Source organism: Oncorhynchus mykiss, chromosome 18 (assembly GCF_057628025.1).
Source record: "Oncorhynchus mykiss isolate SJ-2025 chromosome 18, ASM5762802v1, whole genome shotgun sequence".
In the NCBI taxonomy this organism is placed as follows: Eukaryota; Metazoa; Chordata; class Actinopteri; order Salmoniformes; family Salmonidae; genus Oncorhynchus; species Oncorhynchus mykiss.
This window is the reverse complement of record NC_143039.1, coordinates 32,858,966-32,873,454: the sequence shown is the minus strand read 5'-3', so window position 1 is coordinate 32,873,454 and position 14,489 is coordinate 32,858,966. Positions and strand designations below refer to the sequence as shown.

The following is a 14,489-nucleotide window of genomic DNA, read 5'->3' as shown; positions in this document are numbered from 1 at the left end:
AAACCGGGCCCTGGTGCGTTTCCCCTCTTATGCAGAGACGTCTTTAAAGCAGACAGTCTTGAATAAGGAACAGGGTTAAACTGTTGAGGGGGCAGAATAAATTAGGCTTAATAGGACCTGAAGCTACTGTCTCTAAGCATTGTCTTGCCTGGTTGGCGATTTAGCAAACACATTCTGACAACACACAAATCTGTTCTACTGTCTCCGTATGCTGCTGATGAAGCAAGGTTAGACATTCTGGCCCTACAAAAGTCAGAGGAGAATTCCTGGTGACATGCCACACAAACATTTTCTCAACCATCCAATCTTAGACAGCAAACACAGTGATATGGATTGTATGTTGGGTGACGAGGACAAACTGACATATAGAGCTAATACCAAACGTGCTCAGATATGGAGAGGGCATGAAATACACATATACAAAAAAAATTAGCTCAGAAATGCATCTCTGTGGCAGACATTGTTATTGGCTCTCAGGCCTACCAGTACACACTATATAAGACAATCAGATATCCTGTTTATGTCGGAACTCTAACCATTTTGCCTCCCACACAACTTGTTAAGAGGCTTGCTAAACACCGCTTGCCTGACAGTGCATGCCAGGGCTGGGGCGGATTCAATGCACCAGGGCGACATTTCCTGTTCTTAATACAAACAGGCCCATTTCTCATTCCCACGTCTGTCATCATTACTCTGTGTAGCAGGGCGTACATAACAGTGATGTTACCCTGGCTGACTGGAGCTGTGCTATGATCAGTCATTTCAGCACCAGAGAGGAAGGGAAGAGAGAAGCTGCCTGCTTGGGATCAAAAGATGCTGCCTTCCCTTCTTTCCAAACAGCCTCTTTAAATCACATCTGCATGACAATGAAACTGAGACTGGTTGGCAGCAGTTTGCTTTCCTCCTCGTACTCATCAAACACAAGCACAGACAAACATCTCCCTCGCCTTTCCCCTGCTCCCACTCGAGACACGGCTTTGCTTTTATCAAAATAAATGTAAAAAGTACATTTAAGGGAAGGAGGGACGGGGGAATAAAAATGGGAATTGAAGAGAAAACCTGCTACCTTTAGATAATTGCTTTTGGAATGGACTCTGGCGTCCAAGCCGCCTCAGACAAGGTGCAGGTGAACAGACATCCTCCCTCTGTTACAAAGCAGGAGAAGTGGTTTACTCTTACCAGCACGAACCCAATTTTTTTACCCCGGAAAACACAGTTAAAAGTCAGGGCACTCATGTACATTGGCCTATGTCTGAATAGCTTACTCCCTGTGTATATACGAGCAGACCTATTTGAGAGGTAGCCTATTTATTCTGCAATGGCTGTGTGGAAACGATAGAGAGACAGAGGGAGAGAGATAGAGCGGGAGAGAGAGGCTATAAGGGAAACAGTCATGAGAAAATTACCTTTCCCCTCGCTGCCCTCTTCGTGGATCTTCTTCACAGCTTGCAGGCCTTCCTCTTCAGAGTTCCCAGCTGGAGGAGAGGGGAATGATTAGGGGAAAAAAATAGGATGGATGGAGGGATGAATGAATGGGGTACTCTGGAGCAGCAAGTATCCTTCCCTCATCATAGAGACCAGGGAGAGCAGAGTGAAAGACTAAACCTATACTACTGATTTGGGTTTCATTGAAGCAGTGCCACTATTATGTCAATAATGATTTCTTTGCAAAACCCTATTAAATTTGATTGAGGAGTCAAATTTGATTAGGTTAGGAAATAACTGCCTTAGGCAGGAATGTGTTCACAACGTATCAAAGATTCCCTATGTACTGTAGTGAAAATCAGTGCAACTATACTTAGGCTACAATTCAACAAAACATTAACCTAAGGATGTTAGCACACAGGCTTCAACTATGTTGGATTGAGCAATTTAGAATGATTTGGGAGATTACGGAGTCATGACCAAAGGGTGTGTGTACAATACCTATAACCACATGCATGCCAAGGCTTGCCAGGTGTCTTGCAGTCTCATAACCCATTCCTCGGGCACCCCCCGTCACTATGGCAACCCTTCCATTTTGTTTGGGCAAAACTGTGTGAGGAAGAGAAAGAAAACTAAGGTCCATATGTTGCCATCGCCTTGCAACACAATGGAACATCTATGGGATGATACAAACAGGCGTATTTATTCCATCCAGTCCAACATATCACTGAGAACAACACAATTACGGGCAATCAAAACATAATTCTGCTGACTCCATTTTGTTTTGCCCATTATAAAAAAACACACAGTACTTCCATTTCGGGGCAATTTGTGTTGGGTCAGAGATTACATTGGGCTATAATCTGCAGTTATCAAAGTGTACGGTGTGGAGTCGGACTGAAGTTGAGTGAGTCACTGGTAAATAAGTCCGTAACGACCTCTAGTCCTGAAACATGAAGGGAGAAGGAAGAGCTCTTCATTATCGATGACACATAGATCCATTTTGCTTGACAACAACAGTTCCTGCCCCTGAAGATAAAATGACTTTGTGCAACAAGCACACAAAGCACAGCTTGCACGCGGCCAGACAGCTTAGCATTACTAAAATTAGAGCCACAGTGCTTATCTATGCACCGAGGGTAAACAGGACGGTTGAGATTTCAACTCTATTACATTTCTGCCAATCAGATTTGTATCACATTTGCTGTGGCGGCTGGTGAGTGGTTAAATGAGCAGTTCGTTGCTCATTTAGTTTCCAAAAAACTGTAACACTGAGGAGAAGCCTATAAATGCAAGTTGATACCTTCGTAGTACCATCAGGACTCATCTGAGGAAGTTGTATTGGACACATTGAACACAAAATGAACACGAGCAAGCAGAGATTCAAGTTATATAGGATATACTTTATGTTCTTCTGAGAGTTCAGTACAGATAACAAAGCTTGGCACATCAAAGCTAATCTCAAACGTACTGTAAAGACATCTAAAACAGTCCAAGGACTTCAAAGAGCAAAGCAAACAATGACTCAGAAATTACTTGAACATTGGGACAAAAAAAAGCCATTTAGCCCTACATCAAATAGTTAATTAAATAAAATTGCAGCATGATCAGAAATAGAAAATTGACCAGATGTTACACTCACATAAATCCTTTTTTACTAGTAAACAACTAAATGCCCTCAGTATATATTATTTTGATAAGTATTTCCTTTAGGATTAGGGTATTGTAACTGTTTGGTAGTGGGCAGTGGCCTGCCCAGTTATTCCATGGTCTGACCCAGAGTCCTGCTCCAGTCCCAAGCCCCATTCCCCTGAGTCATCCTCAATAGGTTCAGCCTCATTGCAGCGCCGTGAGTTTTCATAGAGAAACACCTGTTGGTCTACATGTGCCGGGGTGAGGCGGTTCCTCTTCCCACAGAAGAAAGTCCCTGAGGAACTGAACAGTCTGTGGGAGGGGACACTAGTGGCGGGGACACACCAGTACTTCTGGAGCACCTTGGGGAGAGTAGGGAATAAGCCCATACGGTCCGACCACCAATGGAGAGGGTCTTCGTTGAGACCCAGGATCTTCTGGGATTTGAAGTTGCTCAGCTCTTCCACGACCTGAGCGTGTAGCTCTTCTTGGTTCTCGTCATTGCCTGACTGGCAAAATATCACAGCCAAAGGGTTGCCTGCATTGCTACATGAAGGAGAGTGTTTGTCAAGAGTCTGTTTTTTGTTGGGTGGCTCATCAGAAAGAGGAGCCAATTCATCTGTGACCACATTCTCATTCCTCTGTTTCTCAAGAATGGCTTTGGCCTCCTCAATGACTTTACTCTCCACTTGGGAGCGGTCGTGGGGGGACAGGAAAGGAAGCCTCTTGTAACGGGGATCCAGGAAAGTGGCAACGTTGAGAAACATTGCAATCTCAGACGTCTGCGGGTAGGTGCTGGACAACACCTTGGAGATTACCTCTTTGGCCATGCCAACCTCTTTTGCGTCCCCTTCTTTGGCCTTGAGGGTTGTGTTCAGCAGCATGTGAAGGACAGGCCTCACCATACTAATGGTCGGATACCTACAGTCTGTTATCATGTCAGCTACCAGTTTGAAAGGTTGCAGAACTCCAATCAAGCCCTCAACCATGTTCCATTCACTGTCCTTGAAACTCAGCTGATGGTTGTCACTGTCCTCCATGAGTACCACACTGATAATGGCCTGCTGCTCTTTCAGGCGCTGGAGCATAGTCAGTGTGGTCACCCAGGATCGGACCCTGTCTCTGATGAGGACACACTGGGCTAAGCCTTGCTGCCTCTGCTTCTCTCGCAGCAAATACATAGCCATCACGGACTGTTGGAAATAATCAACAAGTTTGCGGCAACGTCCCAAAAAGCAGTCAATTCTGGGCAGCTGAAAGGCCTCATCCATCCCTCGATTTATAGTGTGGCCAAGGCAAGGCATCTGCACGGATAGATCCAGAAGAGAGCAAGCTTTCACAATGTCCAATGACCCGTTAGTGGTGGCACCGTTGACTTTGTGAGTTATCCCCCATTCGACAAATGCTTCGTACAATGCTCTGGTAATATTCTCAGCGGTATTGTCCTCTGGAACTTCAAAAGTTTTCAGGCATTTGGTACTCATGGAGAAACCAGAACCTAGTCCGTTTTGGTTCAGAGAGTGCATGGACAGGGAGATGTAGGTCCTGTTCTGGGTTTGGCTTTGCCAAAGGTCAGTTGAGACACCACAGTTCACCACCCCTGCCACCTCACCCAGCACTGCATCTCGGATCTGATTGTACCTCTGTGGTAGGGCCTTCATTGCTACGTCGATTCTGCTAGGGGGCAAGTATCTTGGATCTGCAGTCCTTAAGAGGGCCTGAAAGGTGGGTTCTTCCACCACAGACACAGGGTACATCCCTTCACAGACAAAGCTGATGATCGCAGACGTCAGATCATTATGCCGTCGGTTGATATTTTCAAACGCTGGGCTCTGCTTCAGGATGGCTTCCTGACATTGCTGCTGCATAGGTTCAGTCTTTATCTTGGAGTAGGCCGTTGCGACCGCCTCACGCATCTGCTCCGTGTTGCTCTTCACAAACTCACAGAACTCAACTGGGTGGTTCTTCTCCAGGTGGTACGAGAGATTGGAGGTGTTCCCGGAATATGCTATCTGAGTCATACATATGCGACAGTAGATCCTCCTCCAGTGTAGTATACACCCGTCTGCATCGGTGTCAAAGCCAAAATACCTCCATACTTTACTTTTTGCCCTTGGATGTGCAACAAGGTGGAGATTAGATGAGGAAGCACCTTTGGCCTCCATTTTGTTCCTTTGACAATGATCCTTTTAGGTGCCTTCACTCATTACTGAGTACCTAACAAAGGCAGTGAGATAAAGGTAGCATGAGATAACAAAAGGTCAACAACAGGAAAAGAAAATGTCAGATAGTGGCTTTTACCTCAGTAATTAATAGGCTATAACTACGTTTTTTCTTATTTGTAATTCAACCTATTCTCTAAATAAAATATTCTAAGAGCCAGTACAGAATGAGCTTGCCTCTCCACTGCTGTGGAGAACATTGCGTCACCTTAAACATAAATCTAGGGGACACAATGCAATCTGCTTTGAGTATTGACAATTTTGTTGATCCAATCATCTCTCTAATTACTAGCCGGTCTTATCTTGATTGGGATACTGAAAATTGCCTGACCCAGTCTCTCACCATAAAGCCTAGGGTCCAATTACACAAGCATCTTTTGCCAAGGCTAAAACTAACTTCAGTACAGCTTAGGACCTAAATGAGGCAACTGGATTCTTTGCATGCTTAGGTATGTTTGAGAGGTTTAGGCTAATTGGTCTTTTCTATAACAAGACATAATACAACACTGCTATTGTGTCAGTACAGGCTAAGCTACAAGTTCACATGAGAGGATTGCGACATTCTGATGTGATGTGAATAAGGGGGAATCTGGGCTAAAGGTCATTGATTACCCCTATCCTTCCAAAAGCACTATAGTTCACACAAGGCAATGAAGACATGTAGTGAGATTATCATGACGTGTGATTCACTTTACAAGGCATGGTATTATGGCACACTATGAATTTTGAAAATGTGCATAGGAAAATATCAAAAACCCATTCCCATTACAGACATAGGCTACTATTGTGGGAGAATCCGTGAGCATGCAAACACTATACTCAAATGTATGATTAAAGTAGCCTAGGTCTGGGGTTGTGTGCATTTGTGAAATGGAATGCTGATATATAATTAATATTTTGTGCTGGAAAATACTGGTTATGGAAAGCAGATCATATATCCTAACAACATAAAGGCTATAGGTAAATTACAGTAGCAGTCAACTATCGCATAACACTTACAGCTTAATTTTATGACAGTTATTTCAATTCCTTAACAATTTGTTAAACAGTGGTTGCATTTTGATATTAATTCGTTTGCTAGTCAATTCTCAGTCAAATTGGCTATTGTTGTTGAAAGCCTTCACTAGCTAGCTAAGTAGCTAACGTTAACAGGCAGCGCTAGCCAGCAGCTAACGTTATAGGCTAGGAGAAGTGATAATCACAGCTGCATTCAATATCTGTAATGAATACGGGGATGAACAGAAAAGTCTAACCTGGTAACGTAAATGACTTGTTGAACAGTTGATACAGAAGAACTTTAACTCCCACTAAATACAGCCTCAAAATTGGTAAAATGAAAGACAGTAGCCACATATCTGTGCCAGGTCTCTTCGTGTGTTTCAGTCCTTGGATTCCGTGCTACTCTGCACACTTGTGCTTCGCTTAAGTTCCTCCTGCTCTGTGAGTGCGCCGAAGCGCGCTCCGACCCTTGACATTAGTTCTGCCCCCTCAAATCTGTATCACGAGTAGGGCACGCAACTGGCGGAGAGAGAAAAAAAAGGCCTACCCTTATTAATCTCATCTCACGGTCTGTACAGTGCATCAAATATAACATCGTCAGTATTGATTTTTTTTAGACTTCTTACTTCACAAATCCAGTTATACAATATTAGCCCGATACATTTTTATAAATCATTTTTAAAATGAAGCATTGGCTTTGATTGTAAGGCTTTGACTAGTCGAAAATACTTGAGGTTCACTTCTGTTATAGGGGAGAGTGGGGTAAATTGAGCCAAATGGGTAAATTGACCCACCCTTGCTTCAAGGAAACCATACACAAAATTAATCATTTGACCAAATATTAAGGAAGAGGTCATAATTTCACGGAGTCTGCGAAGGAATTAACCACATTAAACTTTTTTTTTCAAATGTCAAATGAATGTATTGTGTTAGAGGTTTCATGATGCTTGTACTGTATCTAAACCAAATTAGATACTTTAAGATTGTTATATACATCAGGTGGGGTCTCTATAAGCTTCTATATGAGGTCCTAAACCTAACATGAAAGTGCATCTTTGTAGATGTGTGGGCTAATATAGTCTAAATGAGCCAATGGTTGAGCCAATGGTTGAGCCAATGGCAAGTTGAGCAAATTGAAGTGCTTTCTTCCTAAGCGTAATGCAAGGCATTATCACTGGGATATGAGGTAACAACAGGGCTTGGCCTATGTTGAAAGTGTTTTTAAAAAAGTACAAAGTGTTTGTTAGGTGTTAGGTGTATCCAGTGATACATAACATCCTGAAATATATGTAGATATCTTTGTTAGAAAGAATACTATGTTTCCCTTGGCGGTGTGATGCTGAATGCAAAAAATGGCTCAATTTACCACACTATCATCGAAGGAAGGTTTCATGTACATAATATTGCCTAAGGCCCAAGGCGTTGTGGCAACGCCAAGATTTAGGCTTTTGCTCAGTCCAACAAAGTCTTGAGTCAAGCAAACCACCTGGACTGATAGACCCTGTCGGTTTGCCTACATTGGTGCCGAGATCACACAGGAGTCTATCAGTTTATCCCAGCGTTTCCCAAACTAAGGGTCGCGATTTGCCTGATTTGAAAATGGGGTTGCGAGAGAAACTCTAAAATACGTTTTTTAATCATTGCGCATGGTTCATAGAACCAGGGTTACGTCAGTAACCTCTGGTAGCCACTAGATGCAGTTGTAATAAACAGAGCGGTTTCTGCTTTCTTCCTACAGTACAAATGTGGCTCTATCTTATGTGTCTTCTGTTTCCCTCTACAATGCCCACAATCCGAGCAGGACTAATTAGAACAGAGTGGACAAGACCAGGCACCAAATCAGACTGGGGAAAAAAGTAATTTATCAATGATGATGTCCTTTTCTACAAAGAAGGTCATACAAAATAATTGTCTTCTGAACTTCCCAATACCATTCTGATGCATTTCAGTCACTTCAACCCCATACTTCCTTCAGATTGAAGTCATGTCAAAAGTATAGTCAAACTGATTTGTAATAGACCGTTGATTACATTGGCCGTTGATTACATTGGCCGTTGATTACATTGGCCGTTGATTACATCACTTTTTTTTACATGGTGGGTCGTGAAAACATTTTGATATCAAAATGGGGTCATGGGCCCAAAATGTTTGGGTACCTCTAGTTTATCCCTTTCAGTAGAGACAAAAACCCGCAAACTGTAGCATTCCACCAACTTTTCTTTCCGCCTACTGACCTAGTGATGATTGCGGCAGTGGCGTGTATGCATGGACGCCAAGTGAAGCGAGGCTAACAAAACATACAAAATAATTTAATATTCGTCTCTCTGTGCTTCATAGATTTCTTTCAATTCACAAGAGGCTGAATGTATCTCACCGGAGAAAGCATTCGGGCGAATTAAACAGCGTCCCTCTTTCTCAGTATGTGCAGAGTATCTGTCGGCTGCTGTAAGGTCAGAAAGAGTATGACGTTGTTGCCGCCCATAGCATTGAATGCAAGGGAAGTCAGCGAGCATTATGCATAGTAACTTTAATTACTCTACCTACATGTACATATTACCTCAATTACCTCGACTAACTGGTGCCCCCGCACATTGACTCTGTACCTGTACCCCCTGTATATAGCCTCGCTATTGTTATTTTACTGCTGCTCTTTAATTATTTGTTACTTAAATGTCTTACTTTTTTAGGTATTTTGTTAAAACTGCATTGTTGGTTAAGGGCTTGTAAGTAAGCATTTCACTGTGAGGTCTATTGTACCTGTTGTATTCGACGCATGTGACAAATAAAATCATAGCCAATCAGTGTTGAGCTAAACTGAGTGAGTACAGCTGTGAATGGTCCTGGTGCACCAACAAAAAAAGTGTCAAGGCTAATCACATCACAAGCCAAACATCATTCCTGACAGAGAAAACATGAATTGTTGCATCTCGTTGTGTTGTTGTCCTCTGGTGGCTAGCTAGCTAGCTAAAATTGTCCCTTTCTTAAATTATCCAAGGATTATTTCTCCGTACTGGTCAATGATTATAACGGTGGTTCTGATCCAACCATAAATTAATATATTGTGCCCCTGGCCTGAGAGAATGGAAGTTCAACATATAGCTAGATGTAGTATGCTAATGTTACCTAGCTGGACTGGCGTATCGTTGCCCATGAAAGGAAGTTGGGCTAGTGAGCACGTATCTTAGCCAGCTAGCGTAGGACAACAAAAACTAAAAGCGTGAAATACATAACAAGAGTCATAGACTGTTCAGACAACATGAAAGAGGAGGATGGTATTGGCATTTCTCTACAAGTGGGCTGAGTCAACATGTTCTTTTCTACTTGACACGCACGCACACACGCACGCACACACACACACACACACACACACACACACACACACACAGAAATCAATACCATGGATAGCCACATCATATTTAGCTTACGTTGTTTGGACTAAATCACTTTTGGTATATTTTAGTTGTCACTGTATTAGACTAAGCATAGGTGATTATTATATGATGTTGAAATGGTGCTGGAATAGTGGAGGCAGCTCCTGTTTTCTTTGCGACTCTCTGTGGTTCTAAAGAAACAGTTGTTTTGTGGTCTGAAAATGTTGGAAACATTACCTTGCTTGACCAGGCTGTAGGTCATGTAGGTTTGTTACATGCAATATGTTTTGGCCTTAGGCCTATATATCACAAGGCATATGAACTAAAAGGTTATAGAGCAAACAATGCAATTAACACATAGATTGTAATATGGCAGTGATTTACCAATGCACCGCTACTGGATTGCCGTAATGTATTTAAAAGTCCTCAGTATAAATGTTGCTTTTCATCTTACTGTCTTTGGCACGCATTCAATCTAGAAACACAAAAACGGCAGTCTGCATGACATCGCAACAGCCTGGTCCAAATAGCAACGTTACCTGTACATTTTTTTTGCACCAAAATAAACATGTTTAAAAATGTATTGAGAATATCTTAGTAGCAAGCCATGTAACTAAAATATACTTTCAAGACAATGTGTTGGTTTGTTGCTAGCTTGGTAGCTGTCTACCATTAGCTAGCTAGCCAGCTCATTAAAACACGAGAACCATTGCCATAGAGGTCATAAGAGGTCTGGACATCTGTCATTTTTATTTTATTTTAGGAACTCGCTCAAGGTCTTAGTGTTGAGAGTTAGAATAATAGAATACACAAGGTGCAATTTCGAAAATTGGTTGTGTATCATGAGTTGTTGTTACTTGTTACTCACTGACAGTCACTCAATTAGCCATGACCTTCACTCAATTAGCCAATACCAGTAATTGTTTTTGAGTAGTTAAATAGTCTAGTCAGCTATCTAAACTTGTAGTAATTATGGCGTAATTCTGACCGGGCACACTTGTTTTATTTAACCTTTATTTAAGTAGGCAAGTCAGTTAAGAACAAATTCTTACTTACAATGACGGACCCGAACGAGGCTGGGCCAATTGTGCACTGCCCTATGGGACTCCCAATCACAGCCAGTTGTGATACAGCCTGGAATTGAACCAGGGTCTGTAGTGGCACCTCTAGAACTGAGATGCAGTGCCTTTGACTGCTGCGCCACTCGGGAGCACTTGCCCCGGACCTCTGACCTCCAGGGGGCCCCAACTGATTTTGTTAGTTACTTTCACTCAGATAACATATTAACATGGCATAAATAATGGCAAAATGTGTAGAATTGCAGGAAATTAGCTGTACAACTGTACAAACTTTTTTTCTGTAAAGCAAAGGAATTTGTTAACCTTTTGTTTATTAAATACTTTTTTTTTGCTAAGAGATCCTTCTGTATTAAATTATAGTTTTTAATCCCGGTGCTGAGTTAATGTGAGTTAATGTGTAGGGGCTAATTGTATAGCTAATAGACTATGTATTTGTAGATCGACTGAATGAAGCTACAGCAGCCACGGTGATAATGGCTGGGGCCATTTTTGCTTGTTTTTACTGTTCTCCAAATAGCATTTTAGAGTGACTGACTCGCCGGTGTCATAGTGATAGAATGCTTCAGATTTTGGTTATTAAACACGGTCCTTGAAAAGTTACAAGACAGCATCACTGGCAGACAGTCTACAGTCAAATCAAGTCAACCCATTGTTGTGTGTTTCGATGATGTTGTTTACACTGTCAGGAAAGTGCACCGTCTTTGTGTTCTGTCAAACAGCAGGGAGCTCATTCCATGAAGGCCCCCTGAGGGATTGACAAACTTCAGGTTTACCTTTACTGGAATTATAGAGCAGTAGGCTAGGCTAGAACAGAGCAGGTGGGTAAGCTCCAACTTTAAAGTGTTATGCAAACACATTTCTCTCTATTTAGAGGTCTCCTTTTTAGAGGTCTCCTCTCCTCTGCGTCCCAAATTGCACCCTATTCCCTACATAAAGCTCTAGTCAAAAGTAGTGCACTACATAGGGAATAGGGTGCCATTTCGGATGTACCCAGTCAGTTCAGACTGCACCATTAAAAATAAAAGGTGCAAGTTGGAACCAAATAAGGTTCTTGAGAGCGAAGCCATGAGAAAACCATTTTAGGGTCTTTGAAGAACCATAAATGAGAAGGTTCTTTGAAGAAAAAAAACAGAAATGTCTCGGCCCTCCAGGACCGTAATTGAATAGCCCTGCTGTATGGTTTTAAGCCTGATCTGCATATTTCCAATGGTGCCTTTCAAGCGATTTTTTTTGCTAATGACAGAGACGTAGTTGTTGCATTCTTTCATATTAAGTCCTGTGGCCTTCATAAAGTGAGATCCTAAGTGAATATCTTGTCATTAAAATTAAATACCTTAAAGATGCGCTATGCAGAAATGTCACCGCCATTTCCTGGTTGCTAAAATTCAAATAGTTCGCCTAATTTAAGTGACAAAACAAGCAAGTATAGTGTAGAGAATCATTATACTATCTAAACAGCTGTGAAATATAGTTTTCATAACCAAAATATTGTATTTACAGCTGTTTGAAGCTGCTGTACAAAACTGAAAGTAATATATGCAAAAAAATCAACAGTTTGGGGAAGGCCCTTTCCTGTTTCAGCATGACAATGCCCCTGTGCACAACGCGAGGTCCATACAGAAATGGTTTAATCAAGATCAGTGTGGAAGAACTTGACTGGCCTGCACTGAGCCCTGACCTCAACCCTGTCAAACACCTTTGGGATGAATTAGAATGCCAACTGCGAGCCAGGCCTAATCACCCAACATCAGTGCCCGACCTCCCTAATGCTCTTGTGACTGAATGGAAGCAAGTCCCTGCAGCAATGTTCCAACATCTAGTGGAAAAGAGTGAAGGCTGTTGGGGCAGCAAAAAAAAAAGGGGGGGGGGGATGTTTGACGAGAAGGAGTCCACATACTTTTTGTCCTGTATTGCATGGTTTTGGTTAAACTCTGGTTATTAACACCAGCACTGGGGTTATTTTACACAACTGAGTGTTCATTTAACTCTCATTTAAATGTATGCAGGCTTCCATTTATTTCAAGAAGATTTTAGAATTATGAAGAACAGTAGATCCACATCAAGAACCCCATGCTTAAGTAAACTGTTCTTTATCCATGCAAGAGTTATCCAAGGAACCTTAAAAGCTGAGGAAGAACCATTTAAGAACCTTGTTTTTTTCAGCATGAGTGGGAAGTTCAGACTGAGTGGGATTACTAAATAATATTTTTGATGTATTGTAGAATAGACTACTGGGGGCAGTAGGCCTAAATTGTTATCCAACAATATGAATAGGCTATATGCCGAGTGTCTGCATCAAAAAGCTTATCTTTGATTTCAATGCAAATATTTATAGAGATGGTTGGGATTTTGTTATTGCAATGTTAATACATCTAATGTTGGATACACAGGACACGGTATAAGGTCAAATGAAAAAAAAAAAAAAGCAGAGCTGTTTTAAAGGTAAGCATTTACAGGACATTCCGCAGAATTGAAATATTCATAGAATAAAATCAATCCCATCTATCCCCATCACACTTTCCAATTGTGGATGAAGCAAAATCAGAATCAGAACCAGAATGATTAAATATAATTTTAAATGTTATTGGTGCCTCCTCATGTCTCTATGAATTGTCAACGGTGTTTTTGTTGGATGACCAATAACGGGACATTTGCGAGCGAGGGGGAAAAGGGTGACACAGATGCTTCAAAAACGTGTAGCCAGAACCGCCTTCCCGCCTTCTTTGTCACACGATAGCAGCTTTTCCACTAATATACGTTTTACTGAATTATAAAATATTACTATGAATACCAATAGTAATTAAGGGAAACATTTCCCCAGCTTTGCAATAGCCTACCTCATGCTAACACGAATGTGGCGCAACACGTTGGAGATCAAATTGAATAGGGTATTCAGCCTACACGATACACATAAAAGGAACTGCACATATTGCACTCAACATCACCAAGATATACAAACGAATTCCATGTTACCGTTGGTTAAATGATGCACCTTGAGCTCATGGTCAGAGCGGTCAAGACGCGCCTGTGGACTTACCAAAGGGTCACCCTGGCGCGTCTCCGTATAAGCCAAAGTCAGGGTATCGTCTGCTTTTCTCACGACAAGCGTCAGATACCGTGGTCGCAATCCACGTCTCGGCATATATACCATAGTATTACATAAAGAATGAGTAAGATGGCAAAAATAAACAAAGCCACTAAGATCGCCTTGTTAAATGGAGACAAGAAAGACTGCATGTCAGCAGCGAAGAAAACGAGGACGAATAAGCGGGCTCTGTTGCTCCGGCTCTTATGAATGAAATGATGGACACGTTATCTGCACTCTACAACACCCGAACTAGTCCTCCTTGGAATCTGCATTGATGCGTGCCAACTTGAAGAGTCAGACTCGCTGGCATCCACTGGCCTATACATTTGTCTTTAGAGACCTCAACATTCACTGAAGCAACACAAATATGATTATAAATCATTACATATAGACAACACTGACCATCCTCAGATGTTGATAAACAGAGACGATTTCAAATTTCATTATTATATATTTTTAAAATAATAAGGCAAACATTATTTCAATATCGTGCTCTGTTATTCGATGTTGGCCATTTTCCTATTATAGACTATGCATTACATCGATTAGGCCATAGCCTACTACACACTATTTTACAAGATGAGAGTTTGTAGCATAGCTGCCAATTACATTATTTCTCATTACCATTTTCACCATGGCCAGTTGCCACATTTTCTTTGCTTTTACGCACACC

General features: G+C 41.8%; 2 protein-coding genes across 3 annotated transcripts in view; both read right to left on the bottom strand.

Annotated features, from left to right (window-relative positions):
* Nucleotides 1–14,150, bottom strand: part of dhrsx (dehydrogenase/reductase X-linked) — a 31,972-nt gene extending 17,822 nt beyond the window's left edge. The window contains exons 1-3 of one of the 2 annotated variants that reach the window (XM_036952408.2): nucleotides 13,766–14,150; nucleotides 1,927–2,034; nucleotides 1,407–1,475 (exon numbers count right to left, since the gene is read on the bottom strand). In XM_036952408.2, the coding sequence (XP_036808303.1) occupies nucleotides 1,407–1,475; nucleotides 1,927–1,981 (124 nt within the window). In that variant the 5' untranslated portion in view covers nucleotides 1,982–2,034; nucleotides 13,766–14,150. Of the gene's footprint in view, nucleotides 1–1,406; nucleotides 1,476–1,926; nucleotides 2,035–6,532; nucleotides 6,750–13,765 lie in introns of those variants that run through there. The other variant, XM_036952407.2, reaches the window with a different exon arrangement.
* On the bottom strand, nucleotides 2,808–6,752 carry LOC110495899 (E3 SUMO-protein ligase ZBED1). The gene is made up of 2 exons (XM_021571416.3): nucleotides 6,533–6,752; nucleotides 2,808–5,274 (listed from the first exon to the last, which is right to left on the bottom strand). The coding sequence occupies exon 2, from the start codon at nucleotides 5,220–5,222 to the stop codon at nucleotides 3,141–3,143; it is 2,082 nt and encodes a 693-aa protein (XP_021427091.1). The 5' UTR covers nucleotides 5,223–5,274; nucleotides 6,533–6,752; the 3' UTR covers nucleotides 2,808–3,140.
* Nucleotides 14,151–14,489: the final 339 nt, after the last annotated feature.

Bases quoted from the DNA above. Each gene is read 5' to 3' on its own strand.
- LOC110495899 (XM_021571416.3), bottom strand. From the start codon at position 5,222: ATGGAGGCCAAAGGTGCTTCCTCATCTAATCTCCACCTTGTTGCACAT.